The 24,254-nt window shown below is 39.0% G+C and overlaps 1 protein-coding gene across 1 annotated transcript in view; it reads right to left on the bottom strand.

The window, feature by feature from the left end:
- Window positions 1-14,188: 14,188 nt before the first annotated feature.
- Window positions 14,189-24,254, bottom strand: part of LOC134568700 (dimethylaniline monooxygenase [N-oxide-forming] 2-like) — a 91,826-nt gene continuing 81,760 nt past the window's right edge. Inside the window, exons 8-9 of the mRNA XM_063427352.1 lie at window positions 15,335-15,407; window positions 14,189-14,755 (exon numbers count right to left, since the gene is read on the bottom strand). Coding sequence (XP_063283422.1) covers window positions 14,389-14,755; window positions 15,335-15,407 — 440 coding nt within the window. The 3' untranslated portion in view covers window positions 14,189-14,388. The remainder of the gene's footprint in view (window positions 14,756-15,334; window positions 15,408-24,254) is intronic.

A 24,254-nucleotide genomic window follows, 5' to 3' on the forward strand; every position in this document is an offset into this window, starting at 1 on the left:
GGGGGTGGACCCGGGGGATTTGCCTGGAGTCCTGTTGCCTGTTTTACTCCTTTTAGGAGCCACGTGTCTGTGGCTGTAGGGAAAAAGGGGGGTTGATCTGTGGAAGTTTTCCTGGGGGTCTTCTTTGCCTGTTTACTTCTTTTAGGAGCCTCGTGGCTGTGGCTGTATGGAAAAAGAGTTTTGTGGAATTGTGGGAACTGTGTAGAATCATAGTTTCCTGTGATCCATTTTTGTGTCACTTTGATAGCCTAGCTAGCTTCACTGTGCGCTTTTGGACCCTCCGGCTCTAGTTGAGTTGGGGGCTTCCTGACCCGGACCCTCCGGCTCTAGTTGAGTTGGGGGCTTCCTGACCCGGACCCTCCGGCTCTAGTTGAGTTGGAGGCTTCCTGATTATTTAATTGTGGTAGGGGACTTAGTCTTGTGGCAGGGGACTCAGTTTCCTGGGGGGATTCAAGTAGGCATTGCTTGTTTTCCGCATCACGTGGTAGTGAGACTTATAAAGTGGGTTTTATAGGGGCACTACGGGAGTGGCCACATTTTGTGGACTGCAGTAACGAGGGAGGCTAGACAGGATTCGGGTCGGAGATGATTGCTGTTTCCTGTGGCCGCTGGTAGTGAGACTTGAGGAAGTCGTTCTCCGAGCGGGGACACTACGAGGTTGAGGGAGGTGACTTTGGAGTAAGCACATGAGTAAAAGAAAGGGATTACTGTTGATTTCATTTGAACTGTGATGCATGCACTGTATTTCAACTGTATTGTTCTTTTGTTTGTCTAATAGGAGTCATTCAAACTCCTGTGTCTGTCTCTAAGGATTTTTCCTTACCTTTTTACCTTTTCTACACTTCCTGTACTATTATACTATCCACTCCCATTCCTCTTAATAGAGAAGTGATTGGTCACACACTTCTCACCTCGCTCCAATCCGTGTCTACCACCCCGGGTAGGCGGATTCAGTGACTAGTCTACGTTTTGGGAAGACGCACTTGAGTAGGACCCACCATTCTCAAGTGGCAGTCGAGCATTGTAGACGCTCCTGTTCAATTTTCCTTATCTTTCCCTATATCTAGGACGCTAGTTTAGGGGGGGGGGGAATATGGGGCAGGATTTGAGTAAGCCCAGTAAGGGCTGGTTAGCATGTGATTTAGTTGAAGACAGAGAGGGTGAGGAGATGGTCAAAGGTGTTGAAAAGATTACTAAAGTATGTAAAATTGCTGTGCCTTCATGTGGTAGATTGCAGCCAGAAAGCTGGCGTAGATTACTGACAGAGTAGCAATGCTATTCAGCAGGAAGGTTGGGCTGAGGAAGAACTAGATCACAAAGGGTTAAGAATATATGTATATTATAATAAAATTGTTTTTGTATTTTTTTGTTAGCCATTACCCTGGTAGAGGGTGGGGGTTTTGTATTGAGTTTCACTGAGAGTATTATTAAATGTTGTGTTTTTGTGTCTCTTTGCTTTTGCAATAATTGTAACGTAACTGTCTTTCCAGCACTGACATGGTTAAAATGTCATGCTTGCACTCCCCTCCTACCCCTCCCTTTTTGCCTTCTGTGAGACAAGGGAGGGAGGAGTAGGGGGGGCCGTGGTTGCGACTCAGTGCGATTCAGATTTGTGTTCCGTAGAGTTATTCAGAACTTAGCAATGGAATTTTTGCTAGAAAATATTCTAATTGTGTATTTTGTTATTTCAATTGAAGTTGATAGGATCGTGTGGGAGACTAGCTCACAAGATTACATTCCACCTTTCTGAGGCTGTATTTCCTTTCGCGGTGCAAAGTATTTTCTCCAAGACTGGTGTATAAGATAGGGAGTCGGGGATGTAGCTCAGTGTTGATTACGAAGGTTAGGAAAGTGAATCTGATGCAGGAATAGAGAATTATTTGGACGAGTTAAAAATGTAAAGGCAAGTGTGATTTGTTGCAATACTATGCAATGTGGATAGAGGGAATATGCAAAGTTGTTAAGTGAGATTGTGAAGAGGAAAAGTGATTAATGGCTGTAGGTAAATTGTTTGAATCCCGTGAGTTTATTTTTTGCACCATGTTATTTCAAAGCTTCACGGGCTGTTAAATGTATAATGCTTTCATTTGCCAGCTGAAATGCCCTAAAAGAAAATGGCCCCTAGAACAAAAGAAGGTTGTCCTTAAAGAGACACGTCAGTCCTGGCTCCTGCCCTCACTCTGCCCTTAGTGAGGTCATATCCGCCCATATATCGTGAATCCTACTATTAGTTTCCCTATATCAGGAAAGTGTCTGTGACAAGTAATGGTTAATATATATATATATAGATAGAATATATATATATGTCTATCGATTCACGTATAAGTAACAAGTGTGTTTTAACTTTGTATACAAAATTGATAACATGCTGAAAGAGGGGTTATCTTAAAGAACATTTACTAAAAGAAAGTTCTAATGAACAAAGATTTCATGAACAAATGGTAATACAATTAGGGATTGGTTTCAAAATGTTTTGATATAATTGAAAAGGAACCAGTTAACATTCTAAGCATAACTATTAACAAATGAATAAGGTGGGAGTGTGTTCCAATCAGTTTTTTTACTGGATAATGTTTGCCTCCAGATTAAAAGACTGACTAACATAATTTTTGTTGTAAGTCCAGATATTTTATTATTGCATATGCATAGGAATTGAGACTTTGGGCATTATAGTATATTAATTCTAGATCTGTTACTAGCAGCAAGTGCTTAGCCTTATGCCTATCCCACGCATGCTTAAACACTTCTACTGAGTTAACCTCTACCACTACAGTTGGAAGGCTATTCCATGCATCCACTACCCTCTCAATAATGTAATACTGCCTGATATTATTTTTAAACCTTTGTCCCTCTATTTTTGAGACTATGTCCTCTTGTTATGGTAGTTTTCCTTCTTTTAAATGTAGTCTCCACTTTTACTGTATTGTTTCCCTGTATGTATTTAAAATGCTTTTATCATATTTCCCCTGTCTCGTCTTTTCACCAAGCTATACCTGTCAAGATCCTTTAACCTTTCCTGGTGAATTTTACCCTGCAATCCATGAACCAGTTTAGTAGCCCTTCTTTGAACTCTCTCTAAGGTATCCATATCCTTCTGAAGATATGGTCTCCAGTACTGTATCCAGTACTCTAAGTGAGGTCCCACCAGTGTTCTGTACAATGGCATGAGCATTTCCCTCTTCCTACTGCTAATACCTCTCCCTATGCAACCAAGCATTCTGATAGCATTCCCAGCTGCTCCATTACATTGTACATTGACATTAACAGCCAGAAACTGGAGAACAAGAAATGTGAATTAATGTATAGCCATTTATAAGCTTAACAAAATCTCCATTATCTTTTCCATTTATTTTGCAGAAGACAATGTTATTTGTCTATTTTGTTTGTTTTAAAAATACATTATCAGTGAAGAATAGAATAAATTTTATCCCATTTGCGAGACATAAAATTGTGATAATGTATATTTGTGATATAAGTAGGAATTACATTTTGAGATGTTAGATATAAATTATTAAATTAAGAACGAGAGTCAGGGATAGCGTCTGTCTCCACGGGCACAAGTCTGGTGTGGGAGATGTGGTGGGCTAGCCGCTGCGGGACACCCACGGAGTGAAACGTTCGAGGCTTGTGGAGACAAGATGAGCATGTTAGCCTTTTATTATTTTTCTCTAGGGAAAGCATAGGGCCAGTTAATAGTTGTTGTACATGGGCTATTTGCAGCCTCCATTGCATTTCTACCTAGTCTTGATTTCAGATGTATCCTCCATTGCTACATCACCTGTCTGCTCCCTTACCTGCCCACCCCCGCTTACTCCTCCCACCGATCCCTCCCCTTCATCTACAGTCCCCCACTTTCTCCTACTACTCCTCCCTCTACTCCACCTTCTCCTCTCTCCTCCTACTTCTCCTCTTCTCCTCCTCCTACTCCTCCCTCTACTCCACCTTCTCCTCCTCCTACTCCTCCCTTTACTCCACCTTCTCCTCCTCCTAATCCTTCTTCCTGCTCTTACTCCCCCCTCCTCTTCCTACTCCTCCCTCTACTCCACTTTCTCCTCCTACTCCTCCCTCTACTCCACCTTCTCCTCTCTCCACCTACTTCTCCTCTACTCCTCCTCCTACTCCTCCCTCTACTCCACCTTCTCCTCTTTCCTCCTACTTCTCCTCTACTCCTCCTACTCCTTCCTCCTGCTCTTACTCCTCCCTCTATTTCTCCTTCTCCTCCTCCTACTCCTCCATCTACTCCACTTTCTCCTTCTACTCCACCTTCTCCTCTCTCCTCCTACTTCTCCTCTACTCCAACTTCTCCTCCTCCTACTCCTTCTTCCTGCTCTTACTCCTCTCTCCTCTTTCTACTCCTCCCTCTACTCCACCTTCTCCTCCTCCTACTCCACCTTCTTCCCCTCTCACTCTATCCACTTCTCATTCTTCCATCTCCCCACCACCATATCTATATCCTTTATATGCTTCCTCCCTTCTTATTCCTTACCAATTTCCTCCGCTCATAGACAACTCTGCCTCTACCTGACAACATTATATTTTGAAGAAAAGTTGCTCTGGCCACTCTTCCGCCACTTCCCAGGGGGGAATACCACACTAACGAAAAATTATTCAGACATGAAAGAACTGTTTTGGGCACTCTCAAGGAAATAGTGCGGTCCTGACCCAGATTCCCATGGAAGTAAGACACCTGTAAGGGAGGTGGCTGTCCCTCATGTTTTTTCTTCACTAAGTCCCCAGAAATCTCATGAAAGGAACCTGACTCATTAGAACAAAACATGAACAATCAATTCACAACTCTCTACAGAGGGGGGTCAGCAAGAAAACTGTAAATAGAAAGACAAATACCCCCCAATCTCACACAGAAATAGGTGAGGAAACCTCTTCTACTGCTCTCATGGTTGCTTTGAACAGATGAAAGAAGAAACAAGACACCTTTCAACAGAGCATGCAGTAGCTTTACCAGATCCTGACTCCACTCTGTTTGCGGATAAAGAGGAAAGGTACCATACTGGATTTGCTGTTGCTACAGAAGATCAGGTACGCCAAGCATCTTCACTTTCCTCACTCACATCTGCTCAAGACGCTGAATTGACAGCCTTCTCAGTGGCATACAAAATGCCTGAAGGAAGACATGCCAATACCTACACTGACTCAAGATATGCCCTGGGTGCAGCACATTATTTTGGATCAATCTGGAAGATAAGAAGCACCACTCAGCTGACTAAAAGCTGCCAACCAAGCCACAAGTGCACCAAGGGAAGTGGACAGAATGGTGTCCGCTAAAGAAACTTCTATACTCACCATGTAGATCCTACCTACAGATCTCAAGCTTCTGAAAGAATGACAAGCAGCTGCTGACCCTGAAGAAATACAAAGCTGGAAAAACAGAAAGGGGCAACCCTTGAAGACGGGCTGTACTCCAACACTCTCAAGCTCTGTTTACCCAAAAACATGTACTGGGCAGTGAGCCCATGGAACTTTATACCTATCCAAGACCCTCATGAACTCTTTGATCTCTAAATACTCCTAAGCACCTAGCTAACTCTCAATATCCCTTTCAAGAATCCAGGTGACAAAGAGCTACTGGGTCAAATATGCACTAGTTATAATAGACATTTTGTCAGGATGGCCAGAAGCCTAGCCGGTCATCAATGTGACAACCAAGACCATATACCCAATAGTGCATTGTGAAAGTTGCAGAGATCACTCAGTGGATTCATTGTTCCAGATTCAAGACTCTCTCTCTCTCTGCAACATGAGAAGTAACATTTGTTGATTTTGACACACTTTTGACTCTAAAGAAAAAATGACTTGTTAAATAAAAATATACCAACAAGTAGGTGTTTGATGGCCATAATAATGCCTGACCACCTGCCATCGATGGAAAGCCGAGGACCCCAAAAGGAGACCTCGTGAAGCTAAAGAGATCCAAACGCCAAGCTTCCTCAGGATTATTTGCCCATCCTGAGTTTGTGGTGATATTAATATTGACTAAATGATCCGAGTCCACCTACGCTGATGTAGCGTGGGACAGGTTTAATACTACAATGCATAAGCAAATGCGCCCTAGCCAAGGTTATTATGTCCATACACATAATACATTACAAGGTACTCTTGACACACCACATTCATGCTTCAGAACATAAAGAGGAGCACCCCTCTAAAGGGAAAGTTTGACATATATATATATTGATGCCATAGGTGTGCCAAGGGGGGTACCAGATGATTTTGCAGTAAAAGGAAAGTTTGAGTCCATTTTCCCAACCGTCACTGCTAATAATAATAATAATATTTTGATTTGCATTTATTATATCTATTGCAACCAACAACGTTTACCTGTCACCATGACTTGTTGTGCCTATATTCCAGATAACACAGGTCCATATGGTAATGTAAGCTTGTCTATTTATGATGTCCCTCTGAAGATCTAAGAAGACTTTAAGAACCGTTACTTCATAGGGTTTTGTGCCTTTGGGCTAACCTGTCTTCTGAAACTAACCAATAAAGTTTATCTTTTAGAATTTAACATTTCATAGGGGGGACTGATGTAGAATTATTAAAAATCTTTATTGAACTTGTACTGAATTATTGTACTAACTCCATTTTAACCTCACACTGTGACAAACCCTCCATTTTGTCCTCATTACCTGACAGATTCTCCATCTTAAACTACATTACATGATAGAATTTCCCAGTACATTTAATACAATGAACAGAGACTGTATTTTCTATAAAGACATAGCTGACTCCGGAATTATTGAATCTCCTGTAACATGCAACAAAGTATAACCAAGGCCAGAGCCAAGGCCATGAGAACACTACTAATGAAATGTTCTATTCATAAAAGAACCTTGCACCTGACCACAAGACCTGACATCACTGACTGTGTAAAATGACGCTCAAGCCCCCCTTTCCACCGAGTAAAACTCATGCTGGGAAAAATGGCGCCTGAGCCTTCTGTCCACACCCTTGTCCAGAACAATACCACCTCCCGGTGGGAGGACACCTAGCTAGTCACTCAAACCCCTGAGCCAATTAATAAAATTGATGGGTGGACACTGATATAGTCACATAACATTTAATCCAATTAATGATGTTTATTTGTTATTATCTGATATTAAATGATGATGTCATTTTGCCTTTAAAAAGGTCTGCATAACTGTTTTCCAACTAGATGCCATTAAATTTTCTGAAGTGCTTTTAACCTGAACTCCATGTGTCAGTGTGAGCTTACTTCTGCGTATACGCAATTTAATCATTTCAGATTTGGACAGGAACAGATAGACATTTAAACATATTTGTTTATTTCTAAATTAATCTACATCACTACCATCTGTACACCCTATAAATATGTTTGACGTTCTCTTTTCAATCAGGGCCTTCGAAGGGACGCGTACCGGACGAGAACTGGATGTGAATTGATGCCAAATCCGATATACCCTGATTGCCTTCAAATACAGATATCTAATGGAAGTGACACGAACTGGCACAATCTCCACTACACCTACACATTGGATCGACCCACAGACTAACTATGGAGCCATATGGTGAGATCCAACTATTCATTGTATACTTCCATTTTTTTATTGAGAGACTTTGGCAACAAAAATATATGTAGATTTTTTTAATTTTTTCCTAATTTTTTCTACTATTTCATTTTTTTGATTTTTCTGTTTTTTGTCATTAATCTCTGCAAAGAGTTCTATACAAAGAATGGAGTCCTTTCTAACAGAGTTTCTCTATACGTGGTGGATCCACCGGAATGATTTTCTGTTGTTTACACTGCTGTGTATATGTATATAGGATATTTACACAATAGAAGTGTACAAGGATTGCGTCTATCCATATTAGGATTATATGTCATACCAGACATCCGGTCTGCTCTTTTGATTTGTTACACCCTTCTGTATATTCATTAACGTTTGTTTTTCATAGTCACAATGTTTCTTCTCATATTAATACATTTATAATACTGATTTATACTTTTTTTGTCTTCATTTAGACGGAATTTATGTTTGAGTGCGGTATTTACACTTTTTGATAGTTTAATTTATTGATGATACATGCAAATTTGACTAATCAGTTAGACACTGCAGTTTTACTTGTTTTCAAATTATTTTACCTTACTTTTTCTAAAAATGCGCAAATGTACTACCAGCCATTCCTTTATATACCAAATATGACATTTCTTGACTATGCTGTCCTGGCATTGTGAATTTGTATGTTTCTACTATTATGTGCAACAAAATAAAGATTGACAAAAAAAAAATAGAAAAAGCAACATATATTTACATTTGTATAGATAGATGTAAGATTATTACTATGATTTTTGCCTCTGTTTAAATCAATGTTTAGACCCCCACATTGAATATGTGGTTTGTGGAATATATTGTTCATTAGCAGGAATATAAAACAGACAAGAGGTTACGCATTAAGACTGAAAAAAATGTGTTTTTGCCTACAGCATAGGAAAGTCTTTGACTGACAGACGCATTTTTACTTTCTGCAAGCTTCTACACTGAAAAATTCACTACTCGTGGTCTGGTTTATAATTTGCATTCAGATTTTAGCTCAATGCTCTGGAATTGATTTAACATATTCTTTGAACTGAGTAAATTTCCTTAAAGCATTATCTTTATGAGTTGGAGAATGTGCTATTTGTTTGATGCCGGGTATTTCAAGTATTTTAATTGATATTTAAAGGTCTCTTCAGTCCCCAGGCCATTCTACCAGGTTTACTATTTCAGGTAAAATTCACCTGCTACCAGAACAATAAGAGAAATCCCTGAACATGAAGTTCCATTACGGACCTATGTTCTGATATTCATGGGGATTCTTCCAGGTGTCCCTATATGTGGAATTTGCAACCAATGTGTGGCTTTAAGCTGTTGAGTCCTCCTGCATAATATAATATTGCAGCTTGTTGATGACAAACATTTGGCTGATATGTTTTACATGGTCTCTGTACCTAGATCTGTATAAGTGATGGTTACTTCTAACATTGCATTGGTGTAATACTTGTGGATGATATGTTTGGATTGGTGTTGATATCTTTGCAGATAAAACAAGCTGCAGATTGATCTTATGATCACCATAAGCTCTGCCATAAGTACTTCATCACTATATGAAGATAAGATCAGAGTACGTATGCAGTTGTTTGTTCTCATAAGGATAACTCAATATCTTCTACTTATTATGTGTCTGTTGTCACAATGGATCATGTGCTTCTAGTTACCACCTTCTTATTAGTATCCTGCCTATTACATATCTCCTACTTATATTGCACAACAGTCTCTAATAATTTTGATTCTACTGTTTGGCATAATCTGTACCATTTACAATATTTTTAACTTTGAATGTGGGTACTGATGTGGTTGGCCTTTATTGCCTACTTATAATTTAGTCTTCACACAAATTCTATGGTTCATACCAATATATTTTTTTTAAACAAATCTGTATGATATGATTCTTCCTGCCTTTGCCAAGCAAGATCCATTTGTGTTATTGGTTTTTATGTCTCCTGTAACTGATCATTACTGTATCAATTCATCCACAGTGTGAGGTATTGTTGAGAGTCTGATTTTTGCAATATATAGTCATTGTTGCAGTGTTTTAATAACTTCCTTTTTTTTTTTTTTTATTCTTTATTTTTCTGTGCATGAAAATAACAAGCATTCATAATGTGCCACAACAGCACGCATATTTTATCCATCAAGATTCGCAAGGTAGCACTAAAGAACTGCACATTTTTCTTTTTGTTATCGTTTGGTACAAGCTATAAACATTTTTTAACATATGGACTAGATTTGAGTAGCAGATAACGTGTAGCATGGCATAAGTTGGTGCCTAAAGTAAAACAAAATTTCTGCTTACAATAAATGTTCAATTATAATGTCATAGTTCCTAAAATCCTATTATTAATGTATACGCATAGACAACAAGAAATGGACAGTAATAATTACTTATAGTTGGTATGTCAAAACTGGTTAAATGTAAGGTATAGATAACAGTCTACATGGTATTCACATAGGAGATGCATGTATGCGTGTCCAAGGTGGTGATTACGGTGAGAAAGTGATGTAAGTAAGCGCTACTGTGTCTGTCTAGTTTCTGCATGTATTAAAAAAAAAAAAAAAAAGGGGGTAGTATAAGCAATCTTCCTGAGCCGTAGGCTAACTATATAAATGCCCTGATGATAATAAGGCTGTATGTAAGTGATGTTAGCCATGCGTGCCTAAACTAGTAAAGTGATAGTGTGGCTATCATTTTAATGGTACGAGTTAAAGCCTTGGTAGTTTAAGTTGGAAGGTGGGTAGTATCACAGGTTGATAAAACTTCATAGTTAGGCGTATTGACTTAAATCCTGTGTCTGCTAAAAATGAGAAGATAAGTAAAATGGAAATTATAGCAGAGATCGGTCCCTGGGAGCGTATACAGGTTGCCAGTGTTAGTTAAACCATTGGGTACAACACTACTTGCACACTGGTGTGATATATAGCGGAGCTTATTTGGCATAGAGCTAGGTTAGGCGTATTGTGAGTTGCGTCAGATTATATACATGTATGTGTATATATGAAAACAGCAAAAAAAAAAAAAAAAAATTGTTTCAGTCTTCTAGGAAGGGGAAACATGAGTTAGGAAAAAGGGCCTGCGTGAGGTCCCCTGTTAAGCGCCAGTGGAATGTTTTCCCTGTGCCTCAAGGGGCCTTGTGCATGCACGCGCAGCCGGGCATATCAGAACACCCTGAATTGAAATAATAAAGGGAGATAAGAAACATAAGAAACAATTTAAGTAAAATTAAGGAGAACACAAGGGGAATGCAGACAGTACACAGTACACAGGCTTCCCCCCCCCCCTCTCGTTTAGTTATGGCAGTCCATAGTCTGGTAAAGGTAAGCCTTGGTAGGCTGTCTCCAACATGGTAGGTTTGGCTCCCAGAGGGTCTTTGGCCTCTTTCCTGATCCCCCTCCGTTCCATCCTTCAAGCAGAGTGATCTGTGGCAAAGTGGGCACTCCCCCCAGGGTCCACAGGCCGCTCATCTCCTGAACCTCCCCCACACCTTCAGGGACTCTGTGAGACATCGACCCCTGAGATGTCTCTCCCAGCTCCGGCCACACACTTGATTCCGTCATGTTTTGCTTGCGGCCGACGGTACACCGCTGCTCCACACTATCCGGTTCCACAGGGCTCGCGGTGCTGGGGACAAGTCTTTCCAGGCCCCCCACAAACCCAGAGGTTGAGGACAACATGCCTCCGATGGGTGGAAGTTACGGGTGGCTCTTTCCACAGTCCCCAGGGCTTATGTGCGACATGTTGCAGCCTCCTACGGCACGTGAGTGTGTCTTCTTGTACTGGCATACCCGGGCACATCGTGATGGTTGTTCGCGCCCCATAGGTCTGGTGGGAGGATGGGGGATCGCCATTCTTGGATGTAACTTAAGTTGCGGGACAATCCCCCATTTATGTGGGGGGAACGGGACCGGGCCGCCACCCGCCCTCAGCATCATGTCCCACAGGGCTATAGGGAGCAGCCACAGGCACATTTAGGAGCAGGCTGGCATGTTCCACCATTGCTGTTTATCGAGGCGTCGGAGTGGAGCCTGGATGTAGGCCTTTGACGTTGGCAGGCTTGGTATTTCTACAGGCATTTCTGTGGTCTCTGGTGGGTTCCAAAAGGCATATGTAGTTATAGTTAGTGGTCTGCTGGGCACTTTTGGCAGTAAATCACCATCTTTAGAGAGCAAAGATCGGAGCTGATGAAGATGGCTGCCGCTCCGCTCGGCGACCCGGCCCCGCCTCTCTTATTTCTTTACTAGGCTATGCCTCTTTCTGACAGGCAGATATTGATTTGTTTACTGTATCCACAGGTAAGTAGTTCACTAGGCAAAATGAAGCAGTGTGAATGGTCTTTTTATAAATCCATCCAGAAAATAGTAGGATTCTCAGTGTAATTATCCCCCTGTTTAATAGCATGGTCTGACTGTTCCCATCCAACAGTATCTGCTTGTTCCAGTATGATCTCTGGAAGTTATGCCTTTGTCAAGGTTCTGATTTGGTTTTTAATTTATATGAGAGAAGGACATATCTTCTATTGTTGTCATATTAGATCTATAATTTCTAGACCATGTCTGGGTTTCATGGATGCTCACTATTTTATTTTTATCCATAACAAGATGGGTTCCTTTTTTCTTACGAGAGTTTGTCTTGTATTAGTCTAGCCTTGTTTCGTCTCTAGGTTTGGCTATAATGACCTTAATTCCTATCTGGCTCTACATTTCTCCAGGATATTTCAGACATTTGAATGACAGGGGGTTGCTCTAGGGTAACCTAGACATTTGAATGCCAGCCTCTAGGGTAAATTAACTTGTCTGAACAGATTGTATGACAATATCCTATTGATTACTTGTTTGGCTTTTTTAAAGTCTTCTAAGGTTTATGCAGCTCAATAATGATTTTTTTTTTTTTTTTTTTTTCATTAGCTGTTTTTGAACTCTGTCCCTCCCTCTATATATACTGCTTGGGTATTCTCCACGAGTAAATGCTGCCATGATTGATCAGGAATAAGGAAAATTGTTTCATACTTACCGTCATTTTCTTTTCCTGATCATTATTCATGGCAGCATTATGTCCCCACCCATATGCTATAAGGTGTGAAGCTAGTTACAAAGACTGTATGATGGGAAGGGGGAGGATCTATTTATACCATTTTCAAAGTTCTATTTCCTGTCCTTTCTGCTGTGAGGGAGGAGCTAACCCATGAGTAAATGCTGCCATGAATAATGATCAGGAAAAGAAAATTATGGTAAGTATGAAACAATTTTCCTTAATGCGTCATCTTCTGAATTTCAATTGCAACTCATTTTTTTAACTACCGTATTTATCGGCATATAACACGCACTTTTTCCCCCTGAAAATAGGGGGAAAATCGTGGGTGCGTGTTATACGCCGATATCCCATAATTACTTACCTGTCCTGAAGCGTGGTCCGGCTTCACAGCGCGCACTGCTGTACAGGAACTTTAATTTCAGGTTCCGGTTTCCGGCGGGACTGAAAGGAAGTGTGCACAATAGTGTGCACACTTCCTTTCAGTCCCGCCGGAAACCGGAACCGTAAATTAAAGTTCCTGTACCGCGGTGCGCGCTGTGAAGCCGGCCCACGCTTCAGGACAGGTAAGTAATTATGGGAGGGGAGGAAAGTACACTATGGGAGGGGAGGGGAGGGGGAGGAAAGTACACTATGGGAGGGGAGGGGGAAGTACACTATGGGAGGGGAGGGGAGGGGAGGGGGAAGTACACTATGGGAGGGGAGGGGGAAGTACACTATGGGAGGGGAGGGGGAAGTACACTATGGGAGGGGAGGGGGAAGTACACTATGGGAGGGGAGGGGGAGGAAAGTACACTATGGAAGGGGAGGGGGAGGAAAGTACACTATGGGAGGGGAGGGGGAGGAAAGTACACTATGGGAGGGGAGGGGAGGAAAGTACACTATGGGAGGGGAGGGGGAGGAAAGTACACTATGGGAGGGGAGGGGGAGGAAAGTACACTATGGGAGGGGAGGGGGAGGAAAGTACACTATGGGAGGGGAGGGGAGGAAAGTACACTATGGGAGGGGAGGGGGAGGAAAGTACACTATGGGAGGGGAGGGGGAGGAAAGTACACTATGGGAGGGGAGGGGGGGGCAAGTACACTATGGGAGGGGAGGGGGAGGAAAGTACACTATGGGAGGGGAGGGGGGGGAAGTACACTATGGGAGGGGAGGGGGAGGAAAGTACACTATGGGAGGGGAGGGGGGGAAATACTATGGGAGGGGAGGGCGGAAGAATACTATGGGAGGGGAGGGGGGAGAATACTATGGGGGGGAGAATACTATGGGAGGGGGGAATACTATGGGAGGGGGGGAGAATACTATGGAAAGGGGGGGACACTATGGGATGAGGGGGGAACACTATGGGATGAGGGGGCGAATACTATGGGAGGGGGGAAATTTCCTGGAATTTCTTTCTAAAAATGAGGTGCGTGTTATACGCCGGTGCGTGTTATACGCCGATAAATACGGTACGTTTTTTTTCTCTTTTTTTCTAATAAATGACTCTTAATGTATTAATTATTTTTTGTCTCAAATTGTTTAGTGTGTATTAAAATAATTCAGGCTTCTATAAAATAAATCAAGTTTATTTTTTGTTGGGAATTTCTAAGAGCCAGTTAACATTTACCTCTTGCTAATATACATCAGTAACATTATACATGGCAGTATACAGTAAATACAGTTACAATTTCCAAGTCATAATGTTTAGATCTATCATTATAGCCAAACCTAGAGAACAAAATACTTCAATCATCTGTTCTAGGGTTACCTGTTAATTACTCCTGTGGCACAATTAGACAAGTCTCATAGAAAGATTTGAAAGATCATGTAGTAGAGACCTACAACTATGGTTATCAACATTACCAAAATTCCCAATTGTCTCTTAGAATATGGTTTTGATTTTTGACATTTGTATGTAACACGGGTCCTGGAAGGATTCAGAGTCCTATTCCACTGGGTTAAAATAGCTTTTCTGGCCCCAGGCCATTTACCAGGGCCATAGAGACGATACTGATAAGGTGTACAAGGACCAAAGAAGATATGGTAGGCCAGTTGAGGATCTGTAAATAATAGATGCATAATGCTGGGACGGATACCAATCTCCATGGCCACTTCATCCATGTATTCAATAAAATGCATCTGGAGAGTCTGATTTCTGGACTTCGTAAAACTAAAAAAAAAAAAAAAAAAAACACGGTAAGTTGCACTATATAGAACAGTATTTAGAAACAATCTGGTAATAGTGCAAGTGCTAATTGTTAAATGAAAAACTATAGGGTACAGTTACAGTGGATTTTGGAGATCTGTCTCTGGGCATGGTTTCTAATTGTTTTCCTCCTAAAAAGATAACCATATGTCAGATTGATTAGCATCCTGAAATAGATCCAGAAAAACTGATATTTACTAACAATCATTAAGATCTCGCCAGCATTAAACAGGACTTCACAAAAATAAATCCCTTCTCAACCATTTTTTTATGTAAATAAAAATGAAGAGTATTTTTTTATCACACTTATGTACCATTATATACCTATTTCACACACAAAGGGTTATAAAAAAAATGTACTGGTATTAAGAGATGAGAAAACCAGTTTTCAAAACATTAGTTTGAATTCAAATCTATAATATGTGGTGTAAAATATAATCATACACTACATGTTTTGTCAAAATATTTATATCTAGCCGTACCTAAACAAAGATTCAGGCAGCATTCAGAAATGAATGGAAAATAAAATTTAGTATTGCTTACGTCTTGACTTGTTTATCCTCAGTTTTTTTAATGTGAGATTCCATTTCATGCACAGGAGGTAAGCGAGTCAATCCTATAAAAAAATAATTCCAATCTATATTACATTTTCAGAAGCTAACACAAAGTTTCACAATTTTAATTTATACATCATAGCCTGCATGTTGAACAATCACACTTCATTTTATGCACATATTAAATAATATTTCAACATGCTCACCTCTTTTAAATGAAAACCTTCCAAAGGTTAAATTTCACTGTATGCTTTTTTTTCTTTTTTTTTTTTGTGTTTAAATCATTTTACCTGTGTATCAGTGTAAAATGGAGAAGCACAACCTAAAAATATTCTAACGGTTTGAACTAATGGAAGTACACAAATAAAATTATAAAATAATATGTATATTTAAAAAAAGTAAAGATATCATAGAGTTCCAGAATATGTAACAGAAAAACTCTTGAAAAAGTGTAAAGTTGTACAAAAAGTAATTAAGAATAACCAAACTCAAAAGGAATCCTGGAACCGAAGGTAGCAAAAATAACACCATGCTTGTAAAAATGCCCTTTTAATTAATTAGTCGAGAGAGGCACAATGTAAATGACTCATGAAGTCATACATGTCTACTGAGTACTTTTTGATTGAAAAAAAAAATATTAGCATAATATTTATTTTAAGCAAGAGATGCATAGCTAGCATATAAACATATCATAACACAGTGATTTTGTGTATATATTGATTTGTAGACAAACTTAAAAGTAAAAAATATGTAAATGTACACCATTTTTATTTATCACTTATTCGTTCAAAATTAGATTTGTTTTTTAAAATGAAAACTTTTACACAGTATAAAGTGCCTTTATTTATTTAATATTTCACATAAAGTCTGAAATGTTAGTATAAAAGCAAAAATCCTATTTCTCTCACATAGTCAGTGTGTTAAAAATGTATAAGTGAAAATGGACACATACAATGCTTATAGGGATTTGTAAGGATTCTGAAAAATGAATATCAGTGCAGCTTACTAAAAGTTGCAATTGAATATAATGTCTGCATTTGAGAATAATGCACAATACAGTTAAATCATATGTTTTTAAAACAAAGGTACTGAAAACTGCCATAGAAATCTCTGAACTGGAAATTTAATTTTTACATTACAGAGAGTCCATTCAACCCTCCCCCACCCCGACTGTATGAATGATTTCACCCAGTGAAATGTCCTTGTCTTTTTGGAAGCAGGGGCTGGTCAGATACGTTCAACAACTTTACAGGCCTCATATCAGTGATACTGGCTTCTGGTAGAGGGTACGCGTGAGGCTTCATGGACTAGATTTCATGCAGAATCCCTGTTTAGTGGCCCTTTTATTAGTAGAAATCTGACTTTCAGTATCCAGATAAAAAATATTTTTAAAATGGCATAGTAAGTGGGAAATGAGTCTTTATCTTATGTTCTAAATGTCCTTTTTCTCCAACATACAGTTGGAGTATTGTCAAGGGAATTGCAGATTGGATGCCAAAATAGCCAAAAATAAGAGTGATTGGTTTGGGGATTTGCTTTGGATATCTTTTTATATCTTTTTCCATCTTTATAAAGTTCCATTACCATGTTATGTTGGTCTTTTGAACGTCCTTTTCTGCTCTCCATGGCTCAGTATCTACCCTGTTCAGTGCATCCACATAAGAGCTAACAAACTCATTGACTATTTATACACAGACACTAATTGTAATTTAAAAAGCCACAGGTGTGGGAAATTAACCTTTAATTGCCATTTTAAAGCACAGCTGTGTGTCTTTAACAAGACTAAACATTCAAAGGTATTTAAACTTTTGATCAGGGCCATTTGGGTGATTTCTATTATTATAATTTAACCCTTTAAGGATGGCGGGCGTGCTATGCCGTCCTTAGGGACCTGGCTCTAAATGCCAGGGGGCCACATAGAACGTCCCCGCCATCCTATGTACTTACCTGGTCGCCGGCGATTCCACGCCTTCCTCTTTGGCCCCCCTGGGCCATGTGATCGCGAGGTCCTTGCAACACATGGACAGCATAGCCGTCCATGTCAGTGCCTGCAGGGGGAGTGCCTGTAATGACAGTTACTCCCCCTGCTGCGTGAAAAAAAATGTAAATTGTTTAAAACAGTGTAAAATTAAATTATATATACATATATATATTTAGATCATATATATAATATATATGATCTATATATATATATATATATAGAGATCATATATATATTTATTATATATGATCTATATATATATTATATATGATCTATATATATATATATATATATATATATATATATATATATATATATATATAAACATAGGAACATAGAATGTGACGGCAGATAAGAACCATTCGGCCCATCTAGTCTGCCCAATTTTCTAAATACTTTCTTTAGTCCCTAGCCTTATCTTATAGTTAGGATAGCCTTATGCCTATCCCACGCATGCTTAAACTCCTTTACTGTGTTAACCTCTCCCACTTCAGCTGGAAGGCTATTCCATGCATCCACTGCCCTCCTGGTAAAGTAATACTTCCTGATATTATTTTTAAACCTTTGTCCCTCTAATTTAAAACTATGTCCTCTTGTTGTGGTAGTTTTTCTTCTTTTAAATATAGTTTCCTATAAGTGGTTATTTGTATATGCAATAGTTTTGTGAGCTGAGTTGATCCTGATGAAAGCCACTGATGTGGCTGAAACGTCGATAAAATGACAGCAACTATGTTTTAACAATATGGAATAAAGAAGAAGTGTTTTAATACTAACAACAGACCGTGAGTGCAAGCCTTTATTTTTGAGATTGTTCTATATGTTTTGGCTATGGCTGAAGTGCACCCGGCATTTTTTTGACAATCTGTGAGTGTGTGTGCTGGGTACAACTGGATACTATATATATGTAGGACCTGCCAAAGATGGGGTACATTGACGTTGTGGCAGGCTTATGCAATGTATGATCATATAATGTAACTAAATCCCCATTTTTTTGCCTAGATTAGGTGTTTTTAAAAAAAACTTTTACAAACTAATAAAATCTAATAAAATCTGTCAACATTGAAGTTGCTGTTTAGTAGATAGGAGAGTGCGCTGGATCTTGTGTATTTATTGTATAATATGGCCCCCAGCAGCACCCCATTTAAGCATGTTTAGGTGAGTGCAACCATCCCCCCATGTTTCCTATATATATTTGGGAGTCTAGCCAACTCCTTGGTTCTGCACCCCTCCCTGTTACAGGTGCCTCATCTCAGGTCCCTATTTAGCCTTGTACTGCAGAGAGCCTCAGATGGATTTTTTTCCCAAGTAAGTGGTTAATCTCATAAGAGCAGACATTAGACTGTGAGAGTAGGACCTGCCAAAGATGGGGTACATTGACGTTGTGGCAGGCTTATGCAATGTATGATCATATAATGTAACTAAATCCCCATTTTTTTGCCTAGATTAGGTGTTTTTTAAAAAAAACTTTTACAAACTAATAAAATCTGTCAACATTGAAGTTGCTGTTTAGTAGATAGGAGAGTGCGCTGGATCTTGTGTATTTATTGTATAATATGGCCCCCAGCAGCACCCCATTTAAGCATGTTTAGGTGAGTGCAACCATCCCCCCATGTTTCCTATATATATATATATATATATATATATATATAGATATCAAAATACATGTGGAATGAAATAATATATATATCTATATACATAAGTATATACGTATATATCACTATTTATAAATAAAAATAATTTTAAAAAATTATATACATATATAATAATTCTACGTATATATTTATGTAATAACTTTACATAATTAGGTCATTTTATTAATTACAATTTGCGGGACCTGCCTGACAACCAGGCCAAAAGTCCAGGGAATTTAATTTGATAGCACTATATTTACCCTGTAACTTTCCAAGACACCATAAAGCCTGTACATGGGGGGTACTGTTTTACTCAGAAGACTTTTCTGAACGCAAATAACAGTAAACAGTAAAATGTATTACAACGATGATATCATCAGAGAAAGTTAATTTTTTTGCATTTTTCACACACAAATGGCACTTACACGGACGATATAATTGTTGTGATACGTTTTACTGTTTAACCCCTTAACACCGCAGCCAAATGTACACGTTGTGAACGAAACAAAACGTAAACAAAACCTGGCATTTGCGCTATATGTCTGTCCAACCGTAATTCACCTCTTTCATATTAAATGCACCCCCCCTTATTATATATCATTTTATTCAGGGGAAACAGGGCTTTCATTTAATATCAAATATTTAGCTATGAAACATAATTTAATATGAAAAAAATGGGAGAAAATAAGATTTTTTTTTATTTTTTTCGTTCTTCATGACATTTTAACTGTCAATGTCATAATACTGTTTGCTTTTACTGCAATAAAATACACATATTTGTATTCAGCAAAGTCTCACGTGTAAAACAGTACCCCCTATGTACAGGTTTTATGGTGTTTTGGGAAGTTACAGGGTCAAATATAGCGTGTTACATTTGAAATTGAAATTCGCCAGATTGGTTACGTTGCCTTTGAGACTGTATAGTAGCCCAGGAAATAAATTTACACCCAAATGGCATACCATTTGCAATAGTAGACGACCCAAGGTATTGCAAATAAGAGATGTCCAGTCTTTTTTAGTAGCCATTTGGTCACAAACACTGGCCAAAGTTAGCGTTTGTATTTGTTTGTGTGTGAAAAATGCAAAAAACGCCAATTTTGGCCAGTGTTTGTGACTAAGTGGCTACTAAAAAATACTGGACATACCCCATTTGCAATACCTTTGGTTGTCTACTATTGCAAATGGTATGCCATCATAGGGGTAATTTTCATTCTTGGGCTACCATAGGGTCATAAAGGCAACGTAAGCAATCTGGCGAATTTTAATGTGAAAAAAATTAAACACAAGCCTTATATTTGACGCTGTAATTTTTGAAAACACCATAAAACCTGTACATGAGGGGTACTGTTGTACTCAGGAGACTTCGCTGAACACAAATATTTGTGTTTCAAAACAGTAAAAAGTATTGCAGCAATAATATCGTCCCTGTAAGTGCTGTTTGTGCGTGAAAAATGCAAAAAACTTCACTTTTACTGGCGATATCATGGTTGTAATACATTTTACTGTTTTGAAACACTAATATTTGTGTTCAGCGAAGTCTCCCGAGTAAAACAGTACCCCCCATGTACAGGTTTTATGGTGTCTTGGAAAGTTATAGGGTTAAATATAGTGCTAGCAAATTAAATTCCCTATACTTTCGGCATGGGTGGTCAGGCAGGTCCCGCTAATTGTAATTAATTAGGATACCTAATTATGTAAAATTATTACATAAATATATGTGTAGAATTAATATATGTATATATATACACATATGTGTATATATACGTATATATATATATATTTTTTTTTTAATATTTTTATTTATATATAGGTATATATATAGTGATATATACGTATATATTTATGTATATAGATATATATATTATTTCGTTATAAGTGTATTTTGATATAAATATATATATATTAATATCAGAATACAGAATACAACGAAATAAAACACATCTATATATTTTTTTATATTTTATTTTTAATTATTTTTTTTATTTAATTTTTTTACGTATTTACATATTAATTTTTTTTATATTATTTATAAATATATATATAACAATAATTATATATATATTTAATCAGTATCAGTCTACGTGTAATTTGATATTAATATATATATATAATTATATATATATTAATATTAAAATACACCTAGACGGTGTATGTGTATGTGTGTATATGTGTATATATATACTTAGATCATATATATATAATATATATATATGATCTAAGTATATAATTTATTTATTTTAACACTGTTTTAAAACATTTTTATTTGATTTTCAGCCAGCAGGGGGACCAACTGTCATTACAACTGTCATTGCAGCAGGCAGCTATACCGGCCATGTGATTGTGAGGTCCTCGCAAGGACCTCACTCTCACATGGCCGGGAGGGCTCCTGGAGGGCGGACGTGCCGCGGGGGGCTCCCTGGGAGTCCCCCAAACCGCGATCGCCGGCGTGGGACCGCCAGCGACCGGGTAAGTTACTAAAAAACGGAGGGCGTACTATTACGTCCGGCGGCGTTTAGAGCCGCTTTTAAAAGGACGTAATAGTACGCCCTCCGGACTTAAGGGGTTAATATTTGTGTTTAGCCACGTCTCCTGAATATAACAGTACCCCTCATGTACTGTATATATGTAGAAAAAAAAAATGGTCCAACTAAACAAAACAAAAACAAAAGAAAAAGAAAAAGTGGGGGGGAGGGTTTTTTAATGCTTACCAGTCATGTATATTCCCAAAGTGTAAGCATTAAAACTCCCTTTTTTCTTTAGTTGGACCAATTTGTAGGATATTTATACAATAGATGTGTACAAGGATTGTGTTAATTATTAGGATTATATGTCATACCAGACATCCGGTCTGCTCTTTTGATTTTTTTGCACCCTTTTAATACTCATCGTCCTTTTTTTTTTATACTGATTTATACTTTTTTGTCTTCATTTAGAAGTAATTTATGTTTGAGTGTGGTATTTACACTTTTTGATAGTTTAACCCCTTCAGGACGGAGTCAATAGTGCACGTTCTGATCAAAACAAAACGTAAACAAAAACTGGTATTTGCGCTATATGTCTGTTCACCCGTAGTTCCCATCTTTCATATTAAATGCACCCACACTTATTATATATCATTTTGTTCAGGAGAAACAGGGCTTTCATTCCATATCAAATATTTATATATGAAACCTAATTTATTATGAATAAAATTAAAAAAACTGTGAGAAATTTTACATTTTTTAAAAAATTTGTAGTTCCGCCTCACATTTTAGCTGTAAATGTCATAATACTGTTAGGTTTTACTGCAAAAAAATGCACATATTTGTAATCAGTGATGTCTCACGAGTACAACAGTACCCCCCATTAACAGGTTTTATGGTGTTTTGGAAAGTTACAGGGTCAAATATAGAACGTTCCATTTTTAAATTGAAATTTGCCAGATTAGTAATGTTACCTTTGAGACGGTGTGGTAGCCCAGGAATGAGAATTACCCCCATAATGGCATACCATGTGAAAAAGTAGACAACCCAAGGTATTGAACGTGGGGTATGTTTAGTCTTTGTTAGTAGCCACTTAGTCACAAACACTGGCCAAAGTTAGCGTTCATATTTGTTTTTGTGTGAAAAAAGCAAAAAACTAATATTTGGCCAGTGTTTGTGACTAAGTGGCTACTAAAAATGACTGGACATACCCCATTTGCAATACCTTGGGTTGTCTACTTTTGCAAATGGTATGCCATCATGGGGGTAATTCTTATTCCTGGGCTACCATACGGTCTCAAAGGCAACATAACTAATCTGGCAAATTTCAATGTGAAAAAAATGAAATGCAAGCCTTATATGTGACTCTCTAACTTTCCAAAACACCATAAAACCTGTACAAGGGGGGTACTGTTATTCTCAGGAGACTTCACTAAACACAAATATTAGTGTTTTAAAACAGTAAAACATATTACAACAATAATATAGTCCATAAAAGTGCCGTTTGTTTGTAAAAAATGCAAAAAACTTCACTTTTACTTAAAATATCATCGTTGTAATATAATTTACCATTTTTTTTTGTAATTCTTTATTTTTGCGTGCAGTGTTAGGTTACAAGCTTTCTCATTGACTTTATGACTTATGACAAAAGTTATACAGTTAGTGGTAGACAAATAAGGTCAAGATGTGCTGCACATTTTTTTTTTGTGTAAGATAACAAGCGTAGTCATAGTAAGGCATTACATTAGCATAAAGTACAGAAAAACATGTTAGATTAATATAAACTTAAGTATAGAAAATATGCATTATATTTTGTCAGGCTTAAGTACTCGAGTCAGATTGTAGATTGTAAATTGGATTAGGCTAAATCAGTGCATAGACTCCCCAAGAATATATAAGCAAACGTATGCCAGGGCTGATTAGCTAAACAGTGATATGCCTTATGTGTCTGCCCAAGCGGTGAGTGTACAACAGAAGGATAGGCATTGGTAAGCTCACGATCTGGTAGTTAAGGCATAAGAATACAAATACTTGCAAAACAGGCTAGTGCATTTAGACTGTAGTATAACATTCTTTAGAGAAACATTCAAATTGGGGCAAGTTATACCGCTTCAAGAGAGTTGGCACCCTGTTTGATGCCTGCGCTGCTCTAGTGGAAATGAGCCGCCGAGATCTCACTAACAGGGGGGAGTCCCATGTCTATCCGACACCTGCTCTGTTATTCCTGGGTAGCAGAGGGCGAGCGTCCATCAGAGCAGGTGTCAAGTCCTTCCATGATGTACGCTGGAGTCCTTTAGGCTGCTGCTGTGGGTCGCTGAGCTTGCTGCTGTTGTGCCTCTGGAGGTCGGTATTCGCCTTATAAGGGAGCTTGATGTCGTCCGCCTGGTTTCGCAGCCTCTTGGGTCGGCTTGGTGTAGGCTGGATAGGGGGTGAGTGTGAGGCCCGTCGTCCTGCAGGAATACCTTGCGTGATGGCTGGCTTGGATGTAGCTGGCGGTAGCGGTTTTTGCACAGTTTTCCGTCCCCCCAGTGCCGCTTGCTTAGGCAGCCTGCATAGCTCGCCGTTGGCTTGGTTTGCCGCGGGTGCAGGTGAGGGTTGTTCCGCCTCTCTGTGTGGTCTGGTCGGAGGACTGGAGCCGCATTGTGGTCTGGAAGCGCGGGGAGGGAGCAGGCCACAACCTGGCCCCCCATGCACATGGCGTCCGCCATCTTGGTTGCAGTGCTCGGGCCCCCCGGCCTCGCTTGCGATGTCTCGGTCCAGGCCACAGGGTGAGGACCGGGATCACCCCCCCGGTCCATAGGGGGGGGAACGGAGCCAGGACCGTCCGGGTTTGCG

This window comes from Pelobates fuscus, chromosome 7 (assembly GCF_036172605.1).
Source record: "Pelobates fuscus isolate aPelFus1 chromosome 7, aPelFus1.pri, whole genome shotgun sequence".
Taxonomy (NCBI): domain Eukaryota; kingdom Metazoa; phylum Chordata; class Amphibia; order Anura; family Pelobatidae; genus Pelobates; species Pelobates fuscus.